At 40.7% G+C, this 19279-nt stretch overlaps 2 protein-coding genes across 3 annotated transcripts; both read right to left on the bottom strand.

The window, feature by feature from the left end:
- Positions 1-5008: 5008 nt before the first annotated feature.
- Positions 5009-10365, bottom strand: zgc:92907 (uncharacterized protein LOC436733 homolog). 2 transcript variants are annotated; one of them, XM_018660163.2, is made up of 4 exons: positions 10157-10365; positions 6098-6260; positions 5340-5478; positions 5009-5250 (listed from the first exon to the last, which is right to left on the bottom strand). In XM_018660163.2, exons 1-4 carry the CDS (start codon positions 10235-10237, stop codon positions 5139-5141), a joined length of 495 nt encoding a protein of 164 aa, XP_018515679.1. In that variant the 5' UTR covers positions 10238-10365; the 3' UTR covers positions 5009-5138. The 2 variants fall into 2 exon arrangements, with proteins under 2 accessions (XP_018515679.1, XP_050928408.1); XM_051072451.1 differs by having other exon boundaries at positions 10118-10266.
- A 4406-nt stretch (positions 10366-14771) lies between these two features.
- Positions 14772-19208, bottom strand: rap2c (RAP2C, member of RAS oncogene family). The gene is made up of 3 exons (XM_018660308.2): positions 18264-19208; positions 16669-16954; positions 14772-16081 (listed from the first exon to the last, which is right to left on the bottom strand). The coding sequence occupies exons 1-2, from the start codon at positions 18534-18536 to the stop codon at positions 16676-16678; spliced, it is 552 nt and encodes a 183-aa protein (XP_018515824.1). The 5' UTR covers positions 18537-19208; the 3' UTR covers positions 14772-16081; positions 16669-16675.
- Positions 19209-19279: the final 71 nt, after the last annotated feature.

Genomic DNA, 19279 nt, shown 5'->3' with positions numbered 1-19279 from the left:
CCGGAGCAGAGCTGACAGCTCCGGTAACAGTGTGCCCAATCAAAGCGCAGGGAGGCGGAGCCGGCTGACTGAGGGTTATATCCAAATGCTAATGAACATCTGCAAACAACAGCGCAGAGGCAAAAAAAAAAAAAAAAAAAAAACAGGCCGAGGCAGAGCAGGACGCACTCAGTCAGACTACCAACTTCATACCAGTGCATGGGACTGGGTTGGATCAACCACAGGAGCCACAGGCCCCAGGGGCCCCCAGAGCCCCAGATTTACTCAACTCTATTTCTGTCTAAATAATACAATTAATAGCAAATTTGAACCACTTAAGTACAGTATCAACTATAACAGGAGAACCATAACTTAAACAGTAACTGTTTTAGTTTACATTGCGGCCGTCAAGGAAGGTAGTAGGTTATTATTGCATGATAGACAGGGGCAGATTATAAGAAAATGGGCCCTGGGCATAGACAGGTAATAGCCCCCCCCCAGCTGAAAGTGTGTGGTAATTTTGGTGCTTTATGGTAAATGTTTGTCTCTCTGTGGTTGATTTGCATTTCTCTTGGGTCACTTTGTATTTCTCTATGGTTCTCTATGGTTCATGTCTTTTAACTCTGTGACTTCCAAACAAGAAAATATTACTTGTCATCATGTAGGGACTGGCCCACTGCCCCTCTGACCTCTCAGGCCCTCTGAACCTGTGCCCAATATGCCCATTCAGTAATCCATTCGTGATCACAGAGGACCTGTGAGGCTATGCCCAACAATTATTTCCATTACCAACACATCTGAGAATTACTTTCTTTAATAATCAGCTGACAACTCAAATGCCAGCAGATATTGAAAGATGTCCATAAAGCCCAGGGTAACATTCAGATTGCTTTGTTTAGTCTGACTAACGATCAAAAATACCAAAATATTGAACTTACAGAATCCTGAGAAACGAGCAGATATTTACATTTAACAAGCTGGTACCATTTTCCTTAAAAAAACTTAAATGATTACTCTGTAATTAAAATTGTCGCCATTTATTTGCTGTCTCATTAACAACTCATGTTTTCCATGGGCCCCCTTCAGATTTTTATCTATTGGTATTTTAAGCACCAGTTCCAGGTTTTGCACAGTAAAGTCATACAATTATTTAGTAATCCATCATGGTGGGATAGCAGTCTCCCTGCTTGATAAAGACCCATGTCTTTTAAACTCCATGTTGCCATCTTTTAACATGCTGAGGTAACCCCAATGACACAGTCAGGGGTTTTTGTTTCTGGAGCTCCCTCAGAGACACATAACAAGACTAGCCTCCCTATGAGCAAAATATTTTAAACAACAGTGTGCTCCCAACTTTGTGGCAACCCTGTGGAAAGACCCTTTCCTGTTTGAACATAACAGAGTGTCTGTACACAAAGCCAGGCCCCTGTAGAAGTCATTTTCCCAGGTTGGTGGTGAAGAGCCTGACTAACTCGCACTGAGCTCTGACCTCTAACCTTATACCTGTGAGGCTAATTAAGCTATACAAAGGAGCAGGGATATACTGATATCTGACTGAAGCTGTAAGAAGCTGCACACTGGAATAAACCACAGATAGATCTAACTGATAACACTGATAAAATGTGTCTCATCTCCTCTGAAATCTTCGCATCCAAGTCACACAAGACTTAACAGGGGAGACAGTAAAATCTCAATCTTGTCATCATACATAAACATCCTAAAGGCAAAGGAAAGATGCATCATTCATGGTTGTATCTTGACCTAAACAAACAACAAACACTGAAAACAGTCCCTCTCACCATGTGATGTCCATAAATGACCACTGCATTCAGGCTGGTTTGATTGACCCTCTGCTTTGTTACTTTTCTGTATGGACTTATTCAGTCCATTCTTGTCTTAATGAATGGAGCGTTTGTTCTTCAGCAGAAATCTTGGTGTTGCACTGGTTCAAATCAGGTTGTTTTTTTCTGTCTGAGTGCAGAAGTCGCAACTTTGTTTGTTTGTTTTTCTTGGTTGCACCCAATAGTCCTTTCTTACTTATTCCCTTCTATAGAAAACCACAAACCAAAGTTCCGTGGAAACTGTGGTTTTGTGAAAGCGAAAATGAAAGCATTAAATGAACAAAACACACAGGAAAAGGTGAAATAAATATGGAAATCAAGTATGTTCTTTAACAAGCCTTCTTAGACTCATCTTATAGCACCTGTTTACATTTAAAATACAATTTCATGCCACCTATGAATTCATGTACAATGAATTCACTGTATATAAAACCAGATTTTGTGTGAGTGTTGACATTGTTTGCAGTCTCAATGAGGAAGAGGAATAATAATATGCATGCATAATACAGCAGTTTTAAAGACTACACAAAGGCAGATAACTTTAAGTTCCATACATATAATTACAAGTAACTTGATGTATCAAGAAACACACAGGTTTTAAATGAAGAGACGCTTCAGTGTAGAAAACAAGAGACAGCAGACGAGTGTCCACCTCTATTAGATTAACATGCTGTTTGTACAAACATCATGTGAATCACACTGGAGTGGCAGGCAGAACCAGTCTCAACCAAATAACTACCAAGGAAAAACACCGAGAAGGTTGTGACTTTGTCTAAAATCTGTGGCGTGAGGGGTTTTTCAGTAAACAATAATTAAAGGAGACATTGAATAAAAAGAAGAGTAGGACCAGGGTTAACATTTGTCTGGGAATCTGTTGAGAAGTTAACCAAATTACATAACGTCATTTTGAGTCCTGTGCTGTCAATTTAGTTCGAAGTTGTTTGTGATACCAAACAAATTATGATGATGTAACACTTCAGAGGCAGCGCTATGGCATAATGCCATTTAAGGTAATTCTGAGTGCCTTATCTCTCTTTAAATCGCTCTATGGGTTGTTATGTGACCTGACCCCGTACTCTCTTCTGTTTTGTTGTTTTCTAAAAGTAACTACTTCCTTAATTAAGTAGAGGTGGTACAACAGCTGTCTGCTGTAACCGCAGACTCAGAAACTAAAGGTATAATGCTTCATTTATTCAACTCTTCCGCTGAAGGAGACATTTTACAACACATTTGATTGAAAGGAAGGAACTGAAGAAAGCTATCTGTCACAGTGGGCTTACTATCACAGCAAATCCTCAGTTTCCACAGAAGATTTTTGCTCTAGAAACAAAATAGGGGGGACTTTCCTGAGAGGGAAGTCTGCCATTCTTCTGGTTTATTCCTCAGTGATGTGAGATTCGACATCTGAAAGGTCAACTATACCTGAGGCAAGTCAGGGAATTCACACCCACAGTATCGTAACAAAAAGCTGGGGAAATGTGGTTTTTAGTCTGTCTTACCAGTCAGTAAAAACTGACTTTGGTGAACTAATTAAAGGAGCGGCTGAATCTTTCTGCCTCTCCAGTCTTTGTAGCAGAGAGAGGACCAGTATGTTTCCTGTCCTGACTCTAAACACTGTTCAGAGGTCAAACTAGACTACGTGCCGCTTTTCACCCAGCATTTCCTGTTTAACCAAACTGTCCTGGTGAAGAAACTGTAACTCTAAGAAATGATGAATCAACAGCATTTGGATTAACATCAACACTTTTCCAGTATGTCTTTCTTAATAGCCGTTTTGCAAGGATTTTATGGAAATAACTCAAAAGTAATCGCTCCACATCACCCAAATAAGACTGAAAATTATCTTCAGGATAAAAACGAGTTTCACTTAAAATGTCTGTTCCCAGGCTGTTCACATAAACACAGTATACACGTCTTCGCCGCACCTCAGATGATTTATGACAGCCTTCTTACACACTGATCACTGAAGCAGATGGCAGCGCCTCGTATCCGAGCTAAGAAAATATTTTGAGATGCATCTTCTCTCCTGCTGTTCTGCAGAGACTCACATTCAGACTGAGGTAGACTCATGGAGCAGACAGAGAAATTTTAGGCAACGTTTAACATCTATAACCAGTGTGTATACATTTAATAAATAGTTTATGGTGCACTACAATGTAGTTTCAAACATTGATTAATGTATTTATCACTATAACTCCTCCTGTGGATACACATGAGGAGATGCTGGTGTAGAAACTGATAATGAATAACAGTAAAACACACATGTAACAACAAATAGACAAATACAAACACTTTAATTGTCCTTATAGCTGCGTACAGCTACATTATAGTGTGTTGTTATTCATGTATTAAGTCTTTACTTATAAATGCTAACAACAAACAACTGGACCTGGTAACACATAGAAACTGGAGCATGGGGTTCACACTCCACTCTGTGCTGGGAGGACGAATCATTATCAGCCTACAAGGTCATAGATTTAAACATCATCTCACCCTTGTGGCAGGAATTGGTACGACGTGCTTCACTGTGATGCAGCAAATTCCTTCAGTGTCTCTGCAAATCAGCCCTTTTTACACCAAGCGGGCTTTAATCTGCTGCTTAAATAAGTGGAAATTACATCCAGTAAGCCTGTGGAGTGTAGGTTAAGTTATTCCGATTTTACTTCTTAATAGACGAATGAAGTACACAGTCTGACCTCTATTTACATGTATTAAACTTTTATTCTGGGTTCCTCCAGCGTGTGCTCAGCTACAGCTGCTGGCCCACAATGGAAGAAAAGTGTACAACAGTAGTACAGTGGTGTTGTATAGAGTGTGAGAGACTTACAGGATGTGCAGGTTTGGTCTGAGTCGAGGCGTCGGTCCTCTCAGTAAGAAAGGCTGTTGAGCCTCTGTCACATACAAAAACAGTGTGAGTGGACCATAAATAAAATAATAATTTAATAATTTACAAGTGACATGACAAATAAAAAGGAATCAACAGCAGAGTCACTCACCTTCCTCTCTGATATGGATGAAAATCACTGAGAAAACCTGCAGATTATCGAGGTCGCAGCCTTTGTTTTACAGCAGTGCCTTCAACTTTCTGAACTGCTGGTTAATGTTTTTTTTCCTTTTCATTTGTATAAAACTTAATAAAAAAGAGATCTATAATAAATATAAAACATAATCCACAACACACATAAGGATTCGAAATTAGACATATATTATTATTGCATATAGGAATAGAAAAGTTCATCTTTGTCACAATCGACTGATATGATATTCTGAAAATCATCACTTAACAGGAAAAAAAAACAGCGCTAGAAAAATAAAGTTTCACTGAACACCGAGGGCTTTGTCCAGAAAATTTGCAAAGTTTTTCGGCTGCCCGGGTAAGAAGGGCTGAAGAACAGAGAGATCCATGGTCGTCAGAGTTTCTGTCAGCGTGCTGAAACATTCATCAACACAGAAAAACATTTGTTACTTTTTGCTAAATAACCTCACATGTATAAACTGTCGCAGGAGGAACACGTGTACCTGCATGTGCAGTACAACAGGTGTGAGTCCATGTGCAGCTGTTTGGCGAGCTCCAGCTGGTGGTTGTTCATCAGTTTGTCATTGACGACGACCAGCAGAGGTTTGCCTGCGCCGAGCGCCTCCAAACAACTTCCTGCCCCTGAGCAGAAAAACAAGATCTTTATTCACAACTACAGCTAAAGCCAGTCTGTTTCATCAGGGACTTTCCCTCAAGAGGCTTCACACTTTCTCCTGCTGCATATCTCATATTCTTCAAACAGGTGTGAAGTCGGCTACAGTTTTCTTTATTTTCATGCATAAATCTACTGATCAGAGGAGAAGTTTGTCGAGGCATGTGTGCAGCAGGACTGCAGTGTAGTTTGCAAAGCTGGAGTGTAACTGTTGAGAACAGAGTGCAGCATTTAGTGAATTTGCTGATGATGTTACAGAGTTTCCAAGAGAAACTCGGTGAATGATTTATTTTGTCTTTTTATTTATGAATGTGACTTGTATTTAATTTATCCCTCTATGCAAGAACAACCCTGTAAATGTTTTGTTTCTTCACAACAACAGTTACTACCTATAGTTAATACCATCTTGTTTTTAATTCTCTGCCCTCTGACGCCTTCATTGTTGCTGCTGCCGCTCACATACCTGTATTTGTTTTCCCTTTTGACTTCTACGCAGTTGTGATTGTCTTCTGAGCAGGCGATGAACACAGAAAGTACCTGTTGTGAGTGTGTTGTGTTAAGAGGAGTAAGTTTTGATGTTATCTTCACCTGCGTGGCTGATGACGAGGTCAGCCTGCTTCATGTCGTCTGCTATGGAGTCTTTGAATCTGAAAGCTTCCAGTGTGATGTGTGGACAGCTGTCAGCAGCTGGAAGGAGAGATCCTCTCCCAACCTGAAGGACCAAGCGTTCATATCCACGAGCCTTCAAAGCCTGAGAGGAAAAATAAGTTATTATGAAACTGAGTTTAAAAATGAATCACTGATTGGATAATAAAGCTGTTACTGTCATTTTTAAAGGTGAATATCCTGGGGAAATCAGATTCATACAAACATTAAATACAACTGTGAAGAGACGAATATGTTTCCCCTCATGAGACGGAGCAGATCTGACAACTCTCTAAATTAATTTCCTAAAAAACAGATTCAAAACCTGATACCTGACACATTACAGGTTTGGATTCATATTTCTAATTTTGTGGCTGTTAAGTGATTGACTTAAAACGCCAGAAAACATTGAAAAATGCAATTTCCCACAGTCCAGTGTGATGTCTTAAAATATCTTATTTTGTTGAAAACCCAAAGATATTCAACTTATATCAACGTTAAGACAAAGAAAAGTGACAAATTCTCACATTTAAGAAGCTGGAACCTTCAACTAATTTCCATTTCTGGTTGTAAATTTGATTTAAATTATTAATTTATTATCAAAATAGCATCCAGTTCATTTTCTGTCAACTGACTAGTGGTACAGGTAACTTCTCTAGTAGCTTCTCAACTATTTAAATACTGTTGTCTGGTTTAATATATAATTAAAGCTGCGAGCAGCGTTGAACGGGCCCTCGCACCCGGCGCCCGTCGGGGGAGCGGCGACCGCGGGACCCCGGCAACCGCGGGGTCAACGCAGGTCGCAGGGCACACGCTGGCGTAACAGTTCACACTTCCGAGATGTAAAAATTTTAAATAAAAGCTTTTACGCTAATTATTTTCTGTGATAATATTTTTCAGAGCTCATCATCTGTGACAGCTCTTGGCTCTCTTGACTGTAACCTCCCTGTGGCAGCTTCTCACAGACTCAATCAACTCCTCTTCCCCTCCCCCCTCAAACACAAACACAAACACACACACACACACACACACACACACACACACAGATACCCCCTCCCAAAAGGAGATAAAACTCAGTTTTAACTTGAGTTTAAAAGCTTTGAGCTTTGAGCAAAAGCATTTTTTTAAGTTCTGTTATTGGGTGCATATATAAATCATTTATGCTTAAACAAGGCTTATAATGAAGTTATTTGAACAGTGAATATCTCATCTGCCTAAAGTCAGGGCGAAGCCACTAACCAGCTGTAGGGATGGGTATCATTAGGATTTTATCTTTATCCATACAGACCCCTATCAGTCCAGCTCAGACTGTTACTGGTTTAAGAGAGTGAAGTTTATAGCAATTTGCAAAATTTGGAGATTAGTGACAAACTAACCAGTTAGACTACATACAGACAAGCTTTCATTTTAGCTGTTAGTAACAGTTTGCCATGAGCTTAACCAGCGTGCTGTGCTTCCTGTTAAACATGTTATGAGACTGTGGACAAGGCTGAAAATATTACTTTACTAACTACTTGCCGAACAGGCGCTTTGACAAAGAAAAGGTAAAGGCCAGCAGCTTTTACTTTTCAATGCACTTGTCGTCAACTTGAGTGGCTTATATTCAGCTGGTTCACCTCGACGCCCGTGGACCTAGTGCACTTTTCCTGTCGCCGTACACTGAGTAACACGAAAAAATCAGCTGACCCCGTGTGAAATTTCCTAACTGATCAAAACCAAACTGTAAAGACAGCATCAATCCACGCTCAGCTTTGGTCAAGGGGAGACATATGGGAGAAGATGAGTAGAGAGATGGAAAGAAACAGAAAGGGTGATGGAGAAAGATTACATGAATTCAAAATAACCTACAATTCCTTAAAATTAATTTGAAGCCAGTTTAATTTTTTGAGCCAGCTTTGACATCTGCAGATATGAGTTTCTGAAGAGGGGCCTGCTGAGGTTAGATGTGCTGAATAATATCCATTTTCATATCAGAAAAAACACTGCATTAAACATTGTCTTAGCTCACTGAGCTGAGGTCAACAGGTAATATAACCAACCTGTGAGGTGGCTCACCCCCGTAAGATAAACACATAAATGATCCCTGATAGAACCGATAATTAAAGGCACATCAGTGACAGGGAATGCTATTAAAACTAAACTATAAACTGGTGACATTAACTGCAAAAGAAGATTTTTATTGATACATTTCAGGTAGAATTTAGTTTTCAATAAGGAAAATGCTGTAAGAAACCTGAATTTGTTGCAACAAATTTAAAATAAAAGCTTTTATGCTAATTATTTTCTGTGATAATATTTTTCAGAACTCATCATCTGTGACAGCTCATGGCTCTCTTGACTGTAACCTCCCTGTGGCAGCTTCTCACAGACTCAATCAACTCCTCTTCCCCTCCCCCCTCAAACACACACACACAGACACACACACACAGAGACCCCCTTCCAAAAACCCATCAAAGAGTAATACAATGGCTCCATCTGTAGGATAAAGTAGAGAGTCGCAACAGGAAGTTACCCCAAAATCTGAGGTTTCAAACAGGAAGTTGGGTTTCCGAACTTTGACGGGCCAGAACCGGCACACGCTTCGACCCAAACTCACAATTTTCGGAGCCAGTCTTCCAAAAATTGTCAAGGAGGGGCTGACAACATTTGAAGTGAATCTGGTCACCCGTCTAGAAACTGGACATCACACTATAAAATATGTCATTTCCTGCTATAAATAGGTGGCGCTACAACAATTGTATGAATATTGACATATGGATGTGTGCAGATAGGTACCATTAACAATCCTGTAAAGTTTGATGCAGTTTGGACAAAGTATGGCCGAAATATAGCAAAAATAAAGCAACTTCCTGTTTCGTGGCGAGTAATCGAACTTTGAGGGGCCATAACTTCCACGCCCTTCAACAAAAACTCAAAATCTGCCGCAATTTAACATCGTCTATGTCTTAAGAACATACTATTAAGTTTTGAAGTCAATCGGATAATGCGTCTAGGACTAGTTCGCGTTCAAGCGACCCCTGGAAATGGCCAAAAACACACAATTTTTTCACCTTCCGGTCAAAATAAAAATACTTTCTGTTGGGTTTAGAATATGGCTCCAAGAGACTTTTTGGTGCGTCATGGGATGTTACATATGTGTGCAGATTTTCAGATTTTTAGGCGCAACGGGCTTGAGGGGCTGTTCCGTTTAAAAATGTAGGTGGCGCTACCGAGGGCATTTTACCACGCCCATGCTCAAGACCCCTAAATTATTAAATTTTTCGCCGTGCCTGACGCATCTGCAAATTTTGGTAAGTTTTCACGCATGTTAAGGCCCTCAAAAAGCCGATCTAAGAGGCGGAAAAAGAAGAAAAAAAAAAATAATAATAATAATAATAATAATAATAATAATAATAAACAGACCGAAAACAAGAGGGTCCTTGCAACTCGTTGCATGGCCCCGTTGGGCCCACGCAACTCGTTGCTCGGGCCCTAATGATGCATTGTATCTTATTAATGTCTCTTCTAATTACTTCTAATGATGTCAATAAATGTATTGCAGTAAGTAGTAAGTGCAATATTTAGCAATAAAATGTAGTGGAGTAAAAGTAGAAAATGGGAGAAAGTAAAGTACATGTACCTCAAAATCTGTACTTAAGCTGAGTAAATACATATATACAACATATTTTGTTGTATGACATTGTCAACAACTTTACAACACAAAATAATCATATTTAGACTGATTAAAGACAAGATTAAACAAAAGGCAACACAATAACAGTGACACAGACTTTTTAAATAAACTACACTGACGCTAGGATCCATATTTTAACTTTCACCTTAACGAAATTAAACGAGAAACACTGGAAAATGAAGAGCCACTGTTTCTTTACGTGCATCCAGTCAACATAATATACACATAACAGCATTATATACTGACACTGAGCTTTGCACAGGGACTTTTAAGAATACACAGTAACTTACAGAGTCCAGTTCAGTGACTCTTCAGTGAACGTCTCTCACCTGAACGGCCTCTGACGACGTGATGCGTTCAATGAGCTCATCGAAGCTCGTTGTGCCGACGGTGACAAACACCGTCTTCATGTTTGCTCGGTGAAACCGGTCGGTTTTCAGCTTGTTTGTTCAGTATTTTAAACAGTTTGCTGCCTCCTCTCAAAACTCACCTCCATCCTGCAGCCATGGATCTGACAGCAGCTACTTCCGCTTCACGACACAGTCCTGGTGTTAAAACTCGTGCTGCCACCTGCAGGCCAGGAGGTGTAACTTCATGTCTACGCACTGCATTGTGTCTGAGTGGAAAAATACCAGTTTACAGCTTGTTGTAATGCATCAATCCGCCTATAATCAGTGTGTTAATGCTTCAGATGATCACAGTCATACATGAAATATGACAGCAAAGAAACACGACTCCTTAAAATATAATAAAAAAAACAAATATTCCTGGATATAGACACACTGACTTCAAGAAATGCAAAAATTTAAGTAATCACACCCAATGTCTTTATGGCTCCTTAAAAACATTTAAAATCACATTTATCCACATATTTATCACAATGGATATACAGAGAACTGTGTTGATAAATCAGAGAATATTAAGATCTCCAATGCTTCATTCAAGGACCTAGTATATCAGATGATATTTTTCTTATAGTTTGGACATTCCTAAATTAAAGTATGTTTAATGAAATGGTCACAGGCTAACTGACATAAAGCTGGACCCAGGCATGTAACTGTAGGAGTGCTGGCTGCTTCCTGCAGCTGCACTGTGTGTTTAACTTAAATGTGACATAGTACAAACACAGTGAGGAGAGATGGAGGGTCCACAGCTGAGGGGCAAGTAGGGGGAGAAGAGAACTCAGTGGTACAAGAAGAAAGTTCTTCAAGTTCAGGACAGGACTGAAATTCATTCACATTATGAGGAACTGAAGGAGGAGCACTGATGTGATAAGACAGAGGCTCCTGTTGTGGTGGAAGAGGAAAGAACAAGGAAAAGAGACAAATGTCTGGAGGTGACTCAGATGACTGATGAGGAACGTGGTCTGTGGTGATGTTCAATCTGACTGGGCTGTTGGTTATTGGGGATTTGGGCAGCCCTGTTTTTAACATCAGTTTTCTGGGTCAATATGTCACTCCACACGTCATACCACATCCTCAGTGATTTTTCATTTTTTTGACAGCTGGGACCTGCTGTGAATGAGACAAACTGTCACCATCTGAGATGAGCAATCTGCTCCTACTTCTGAAGTGACAGTGAATGTCTTTCAAAGAGTTGCTGTCCTTTCAATTTAAGCCAATACAGCAGAACAGGACATGAAAGTCCGGGGTGGTGTGTGATGTAAAGACTTCCTGTACCTGGAACATGCAGGTGCACGGCAGTGAACCTGCTGACGGAGCTCCACAGAGGAATCAGGGCATTCGAGTTTGTGCTTGACACTGACAGCTGGGCTCCTGGGGTAAATTACCACCGCTGGTAACACTCCTCCCTTCACATGCCCTTGGTGTAGTTAAAGTATCAGAAGCACTCATCAGGCGCTACAACAGCCCCAAGTGGCCGATGAATTAATACGACACTGATTTTTAAAACTGATGCAACACTCCATGAGCAGTATTTTACTGTTGTTGCTGAAGTTGAGGTGGAGCAAGTTTTAACTACCTTTTATACAAGTAACTAGTTTATTCTGGTGGTTCCCAACCTGGGGAAAGGGCCCTGCAAAAGGGTCACAAGATAAATCAGAGGGGTCATGTGATGTTTAAAGGAAGCAGAAACACACATTTGTTTTCATTTTAAGGAGGAAATTTTGCCTTATTGAAACCTGCTGCCAACAACTCACAGACAGACAAGGGGCCTCAACTACAAACTGCCTTTATACACCAGGACTCTGGCAGCAGATCTGTTTGAGTCCTGTGGGTTGCAGGTTGGGGCCTTCATGGATCTGGCCTGTACCAACTCGTCCCACAAATGCTGGATCAGATCAGTTTGGAGGCCAGGTCAACACCTTGGGTTCTTTGTCGTGTTCCTCAACACGTTTCTGAGCAGTTTTTGTAGTGTGGTGGGAGCACTGTCCTGCTGGGGGAGGCCCCTGTCATTGGGGAGTGTTGTTGCCATGAGGGGGTGAGCTTACTCTACAGCAATGTTTAGGTGGGTGGTACGAGTCAAAGTAATAATCCAGATAAATGTCAGGACCAACATTGTATTGTAACAAAGTGATCGATGTTATTTACTTCACCTGTCAGTGGTTTCATGTGTTGTATTTCATAACCCCTTTTCACACTTTCACAGTCATTACAAAATGTTCATTACAACTGGTCTTAAGTCTATTTATTTCTGAAGTAATTCAACTGTAAATTTTTTTTGTCCAATCAGAGACCAGATGATGAAATACTTCATATCTATCTAACTGTGGACAGTGTGAAGGAACAGGTTGGAGCTGCTCGTATTTACAGTGATCTGAAACACTGGTTTACATGATCTGAAAAATAAAATTATCTTGTAATTGAACATACTTCACATGTGGGCCTTTGGGAGTACCACTGACTTGTTTTCTTAGATTTTTTCTGTACAACACGGGCAGCTCTAATGTCTCTACCTGCATCTCTGCCTCTTTTGTGGTGTGGACAAACTCAGCAGGAACTGCGACAAGACATTCAAAAGGAATTTCTTTTTTTTGTCTCCAGGAGCTTGGAGGAGCTGTACAGCCCCCCAACCTCGCCTCCACCCGCCACCCAACACACACACAGCAGCTGCTGCCAACTCGGCGGAGGATGCAAAAGCTCAGCGAGCACCAGCAGCTCCACCTGACAACCGCAGAGCGAGAGGAGGAAGAACCAGCTTTGTGCTCCGTGGGATGTGAAAACTACAGTGGTACCATGTGTGACAAATGCAAGAGAAAAAAAAAACAAATGACAAACCGACTGCACTCGGCCAGGCTGGCGCACACACACACACACACACACACAAGTACAAGGGAGTGGAAAGTGTAGCCTGTTTCTGAGAGCTGGTATTTTTAGACAATGCAGCTCGAGAAAAAGTTTTAACTCTTCGTTTTCTCCTCAATAGATATGACCACAAAATCGCGTCTGTTGTTACGTGGGCTCATATTACTCTACATATGGGAGAGTTACTGTAACAAAAATCATCCTCTCACTAAACCTCAGTTTTCACCAGTAAACCAACAAAGAAGACATTTTTGTTACATTTCAAAACGAAACTGTAAAATGTGGGCTAGATATATAAAACCATGAGATAAGTTCTGATTTTTTCAAGTCTGTGTTAAAACAATACTCACATATTCATATCCACACTGACAAAGTCATTGATCATAGCTCTTATTTCTGCTGTTCATACTGTCAGCTTTGAATTAATCACTTTTTAATGAGTGACTGTGGCTGAAACTCACAGCCATCGTTCAGCGTATAAATGTCTCAGCAGCGTTCACCGTATTAACTGTGTCGTTCAGAGTTACTGTGCTCTGAGGGCAAAGTTCCCTCACTGTGTTCCTGTCACTCTGCGTCTCAGCAAGAAGACACTGTTCAGACAAACAATGAAGATCTCACACTTTAAAACTGTGACAGATTCTCACTTCACTTGTCTGACTCCGCTGCTGAAGTTTAGAAAACATTCTTACAGTGGAATAACAGTACGTTATGAAGGGATCTCTTTACAGCCAGTTATGGACAGGAGGAACAGTTACACCGATCAAAAATGGTTTCAGTGCTCATATGGGCAGGTCTGTGGTGAGTTACTGAGAGGAAACAGGTGCAGCGTCTACTGCACTGAACTTTACTTGATGCTCTGCCTCTAAAAACCACAATGTCTACTTTTTGTTTAACTAGTTTCATTAATTGCAAGTGAATTTCACCCAAAAGGTCTAAACATGAGGTAGCTCTTTGCTGTTTATAACATCTGGAGCACTGTCTTTTCTCTTGACAAAGTTTCTGGGAATCATTAACAGGCAATCAAGTTTTGTTTAAGCTGAAAAAATGTGAATCTATCCTTTAGTTTACATCTTTTATAGTAGTATGATTGTGCAGACCTGGCTGCAGCTAATGATTATTTTCATTATCAATTCATATGCTGATAATTTCCTGTGTTATTAAATGAGTTAATGTGTAAATAAAATGTCTGAAAATAATTTATGCCTCTGGTTTCCCAGAGCCGAAGGTAACATCTTCAAATGTCTCGTTTTGTCCGACCAGCAGCCAAAAACCCAAAGACCCAAACTCAAAAGTTCATGATGATATATGACAAACAAAAGTATCAAACCTGCAAATGTTTGTCATCTTCACTTGAATAAAATAAACTTAAACAATTCATCGATTAGAAAACAGTGTTTCTGGCAATCGACTCGTCACTTAATCGTTTCAGCTCTACATTCGCATTGAGCAGTGACCACTGAAGTCTGTTAAGAGCAATAGTTCCATATCTGGGCGACACAGAGGCACCGCACATAATCAGTGGGAAAAACCTGGAATGAAAAAGGCAAAAACTGAACTTGTTTTGTTCTGTTACTGGTTGGTACAGATTGAGCTCAACAGGAGGAAAACTGAGATTGGTCACACAGAACTGGTTGTGTATCAGTCAAAGATAATACTGTAACTTTGTCTCATGACAAAAGCAGAAAGGCCAGCATGTTTATTTCCAAATAATGAAAGCTGTTTGTCTTTCAGGAAACAAACAAACAAAAAAAGAACCATGAGACCAGGGTGCAACAGAAATCATTTAAGGCTCTGTTAAATTCTCAGCTTCAAAAAAGACAAATATAGCACGAATCGTGAAAAGTCACAAAAAGCAAAAAACTAGTATAAAATTAAAAGTTTAAAACTGGCTACCCATGTCATTAGTTTTTAATAAATAGGTTACTATAAGAAAAAGAAAAATACAAAGTTAAATCTGATTAACTGTGCCAGAACTTTTTATCAAACCACATTGCAGCGGGAGTTATTCAATGACAAGAAATCAGCGTCTCCTGGATTTAAAGCAACACACATCATGTAGTCAAACACAAATATGCACTGTGATGAGCTTCCTTTGGTCGTTCCAAAATCACCCGCCTACACAGAGACTCCTCGGGAAAACTGAAAATGGAAGACCTGCGTCCACGCGATTCATGCCTTGTAGAGACACCGACAGAATTCAGGCTAAAAACAGTAAAATGGCTCTTCCTTATCACCTCAAGTTGATTTAGTAGAACATTTTCAATTTTGAGCATGCATGTTTTTAGATGAGTTTGGCTGCTGCACGCTACTGTGATAACAAAAAATTTTGAGAACAACAGGGTGGCAAAGTGATCTGGTGGATAAAGTGACCGTCATATATCCTGTATAAGTTTCCTGAAGTAAAAAAAAAACACCTTCAAAATACAAACTGCTGTAGTCTGGGTCAGTTAGAAGAACAATTTTAGACAAGATTTTCAAAGTAAAGCGAGCAGTATACCTGGGCAGCTAACTCGTCAAAGTATGCAGGCTTAAAAGTCAAAATGTTTCGATATTATGAAATACTTTGTCAAATTCCAAACTTGAGACATAATACAAGTAATAATAAAGTATATAATAGTGATTAAAGCAGCTTTAAAAAGAAGCTGCAACTTCACAAACACTCCTGCTTATTATTTCTGGGATACTTCTGACTAAAAAGGAAAAAAAGAAAAGAAAAAAATGAAAGTTTCACAGATGGCCAAGTTCGTGTGTCTGACTCCATCCTGGGTCATCGCAAAGGCCGTTAAGGTTGCAGCAGAAATGTCTTCTAACAGTTATGATATCAAAAATAGGATTGACGTCTTTCCTGTCAGATGCTCTGTGATCGACAGTCAGAAACCGCCGTGAACAGAAACATTACCAGCTGTGGTAAAGTTTTTGTCAGTAGGGGTCAAAGTCAGGTTATCCCACGATTCGTCAAAATGCTTGTGGTGATCCAGACAAATGATGCATCTGTTAAAGAAAGAAAAAAAGAGAAAAATACAAAATGTGATTAATACAACAGGTTTAAAAGGCTTAAGCTGGCATCTGTGTTGGCAGTGGTTAATGCTGGCAACATCTCTCACAGAATCTAAAATTAACTTCCTGTTTTGGAACATAATTTCTTTTTCAGGATGTTACATTTTCCTCTTTCTACGGCTCGGCTCACAGGACTGTCTGCTTCATTAGTCTCTGCTCTTCGGGGTCTTTTCCTCTCCCCCCGGCCTTGAGTTGCTCAGACAGTTGTGTTCTTCGTGCCACATACTTTCTGCGATCTTATGATAACAAACTAAACCAACGTTTTTTTGCGCCGAGCAGCACCACCCACTCGTCTTTCGCACTTCCAGCTGAATCTCTCCTCTCCCTCACACTGCACTGAAACGCCACACAGTCATCCATGTGTCACATTTCTCCTCAGCTTGTGAACCATTTTTACACCGGCACTGCAGGGACATTTTATCACATTTTGTAAAATTAGTGAGTGGCCAACTGTGCTGTGCCTGTGGCCCCAAATATGAACGCAACCCCACTAAAGAGAATGGGAACGGTGGCACTCTTACCTCTTCCTCACTGCACCACGCAGGCTGTGCAGCACTGTTCCTGCTTCTCAGGCAGCGTGGAGTAATTCATCTGTCGGACGATCTCTGCGAACAGCTCGTCCACCATGGTCTTGCTCTTGGCAGAGGTTTCAATAAAAGGGCAGCCCCACTCTTGAGCCAGAGCTCGTCCGTCTGACCCGGCGACCTCGCGCTCGGACTCCAGGTCGACCTTGTTCCCGACCAAGATCAGTGGCACCTTCTCGAAGCGCTTTACTCGCACTATTTGGTCTCGCATCGGTCTGATGTCCTGAAAAATGAAGAGGGAGAGGAGCGTGACAGTTTAGTTTCTCTTGAAAACCACCAGGCTATTTGTATGAAACAAAAATTGGTATGAAACTATAGCTGTATCCAAGTTCCATACTAAATACCATTTGTAATCAGATATTATACAATGGAAAACTAAGTATAACCAAGGAGGTCAGTGTGCATACTTATACACAGCACTATGCAAAAAGTAAATACAGACATACAAATAATTGTTAGTTAAAGCCCATTAATAAATACATCACTGATCCCCCCCCCCTTTTAGAACCACCTTCCAATTGTGAGGTATTTTCCTTACTACAGGTACAAATACATTGAAACATGTAGTCTGTTATTGTTTTGTGAAATCCTAGGTACAACAAAACCGCTTTAAATAATGATTCCAACTGCCATTACATCATTAAAACATCACATTAGGAGTTATCAAGTCAAGTCAGTCAAGTCAAGTCAAATTTTATTTATATAGCGCCAATTCACAACAGAAGTTATCTCGAGACGCTGTTATCCTAAGTTTTCTAAGTTTTCTGTTGTCCTAAGTCTTATCCTAAGATCAATACAACGCCACTAACTTATTGTAGAGCTGAAACCATAACTTAATTAATGGGTTCAGTCTTTTTCAAACAAAAATCCCAAACATTTGCCGGTTCCAGTTTCTCTAATGTGAAGAACTGCTACTTTTCCTGGCCACATACACTAGTAAATGACATAACTTAAAGTTTTGAATTGCTGGTTGACTAAAACAATAATATAATAATAATCATAAATAATAATAATACTGTATTGATCCTTGACAGGAAATTGCTTTGTTACAGCAGCAGAACACCAACCATCACCAAATATAAATTAAGATAAAATTAAAAGGGACAAGTGTAATTATGAAGAAAGAAAAACAAAGAAAAACAAGAGCAAAACATAAGCAATACAAAATATACAGAAAATTACACTATTAACATTGCAGTATCTAGCAATACACAAGATATGAACATTTTTTCACAATTTTGTGACATTTTATAGCCTGTAGTCGACTAGTCGTTTAATAGAGAAAATGGTTGATAGTTGCAACCTAATGAAGAATGTCACTAGAATAGTTTTTTGCATTTTTAGCCAAATGTATTTCCTTTTTTTAACAGTAACAGCGGATGGTGCAGAGCCCTGATTAGACGCACTTACTGCATGAGTAGTATAAATCTCAAATGGCCTGATTAACTACCTATTATAGTTATGAGCTATTTTCACGTGTGTGTGTGTGTGTGTGTGGTTTAAGTCACGAGGTGACCAGCACACTCAGGTACCTGGAACGACTGCTGGTTGACCAGGCTGTAGACCAGGATGAACCCCTGCCCGTTCTTTATGTACAGATCCCTCATGGAGGCGAACTGCTCCGTCCCGGCCGTGTCCAGGATCTCCAGCACGGAGGGAGACGAGTCCACCTCGATCTCCTTGCGGTAGAAGTCCTCGATGGTCGGGTCGTATTTCTCGATAAAGGTGCCGGTGACAAACTGGACGGTCAGCGCGGACTTGCCGACGCCGCCGCTGCCCAGCACGACAACTTTGTACTCTTTCATTGGGGCGGTGGAGGCAGGCTAACTTAGCAGCTAACGACTTAGCTACACTGCTGTGCTCGCTCCAGAAACATTTATCAGGCCTTTAAAAGAGCTAACAACTGACAAATGTTACACCGTGTAAATTAACCCCTCTTCATTCACTAAACCAAAGTCTGCCGCTCATACTTTGCGAGTAGAAGTTGATGTCCGTTAACTCCGGTGTTAGCTAGCGGTAGAGCTAGCTCGCTGTCCCATGCTCGAGCTTCAGAGCCTCTACATCGACCACCGGTACCGGAGACTTGCTGCCCAGCTACAGACAGCAAGTCACGGTGATACACATTACACTTCCCCTATGGACAGCATGCCAATTCCGACACTCGCACTCACACACCAGCCCGCCGGCGTCGCAAAACACAGCGCTGATTATGTCCGTCCGTCGGTCCGTCCGCCCGGGCCTGGTTCTGGTTCCGGCCCGGCGCCTCGGCACCCGGGGCGTGCTATCGACGGACCACCCACAGATTCAGTATTGTAATCCGATGATCCATTGGCTGGGGTTTGTTGCAGCTCCAGTGTGTGTGTTTGACTCCGTGCTGGGCAGGTTTGATTACAGAAAGAAAAGCTTTTTTTCCACCAGCGGGTTTCCTGAAGCTAACAGCCTCGTTTCCGCTAACGAGGGCAAGGCTTCCGGTGGGGCTGTTTTCAGTATAAAAGCCTTCTCTCTACAGCCCCATATTTAAGGATTGTAAATAGGGGTCTAAAACATA

The sequence above is a fragment of the Lates calcarifer genome, linkage group LG8, assembly GCF_001640805.2.
Source record: "Lates calcarifer isolate ASB-BC8 linkage group LG8, TLL_Latcal_v3, whole genome shotgun sequence".
Classification (NCBI taxonomy): Eukaryota; Metazoa; Chordata; class Actinopteri; family Centropomidae; genus Lates; species Lates calcarifer.
Note: the sequence above shows the minus strand (reverse complement) of the source record. Positions and strands in the feature narration are given on the sequence as shown.

Coding starts and splice junctions, on each gene's coding strand:
- zgc:92907 (XM_018660163.2), bottom strand. CDS start 10,237: ATGAAGACGGTGTTTGTCACCGTCGGCACAACGAGCTTCGATGAGCTC. Junction 6,261..10,156: donor CGTCGTCAGAGGCCGTTCAG/GTGAGAGACGTT, acceptor TTTTCCTCTCAG/GCTTTGAAGGCTCGTGGATA. Junction 5,479..6,097: donor CCTCGTCATCAGCCACGCAG/GTGAAGATAACA, acceptor TTTTCTGCTCAG/GGGCAGGAAGTTGTTTGGAG.
- rap2c (XM_018660308.2), bottom strand. CDS start 18,536: ATGAAAGAGTACAAAGTTGTCGTGCTGGGCAGCGGCGGCGTCGGCAAG. Junction 16,955..18,263: donor TCAACCAGCAGTCGTTCCAG/GTACCTGAGTGT, acceptor TTCATTTTTCAG/GACATCAGACCGATGCGAGA.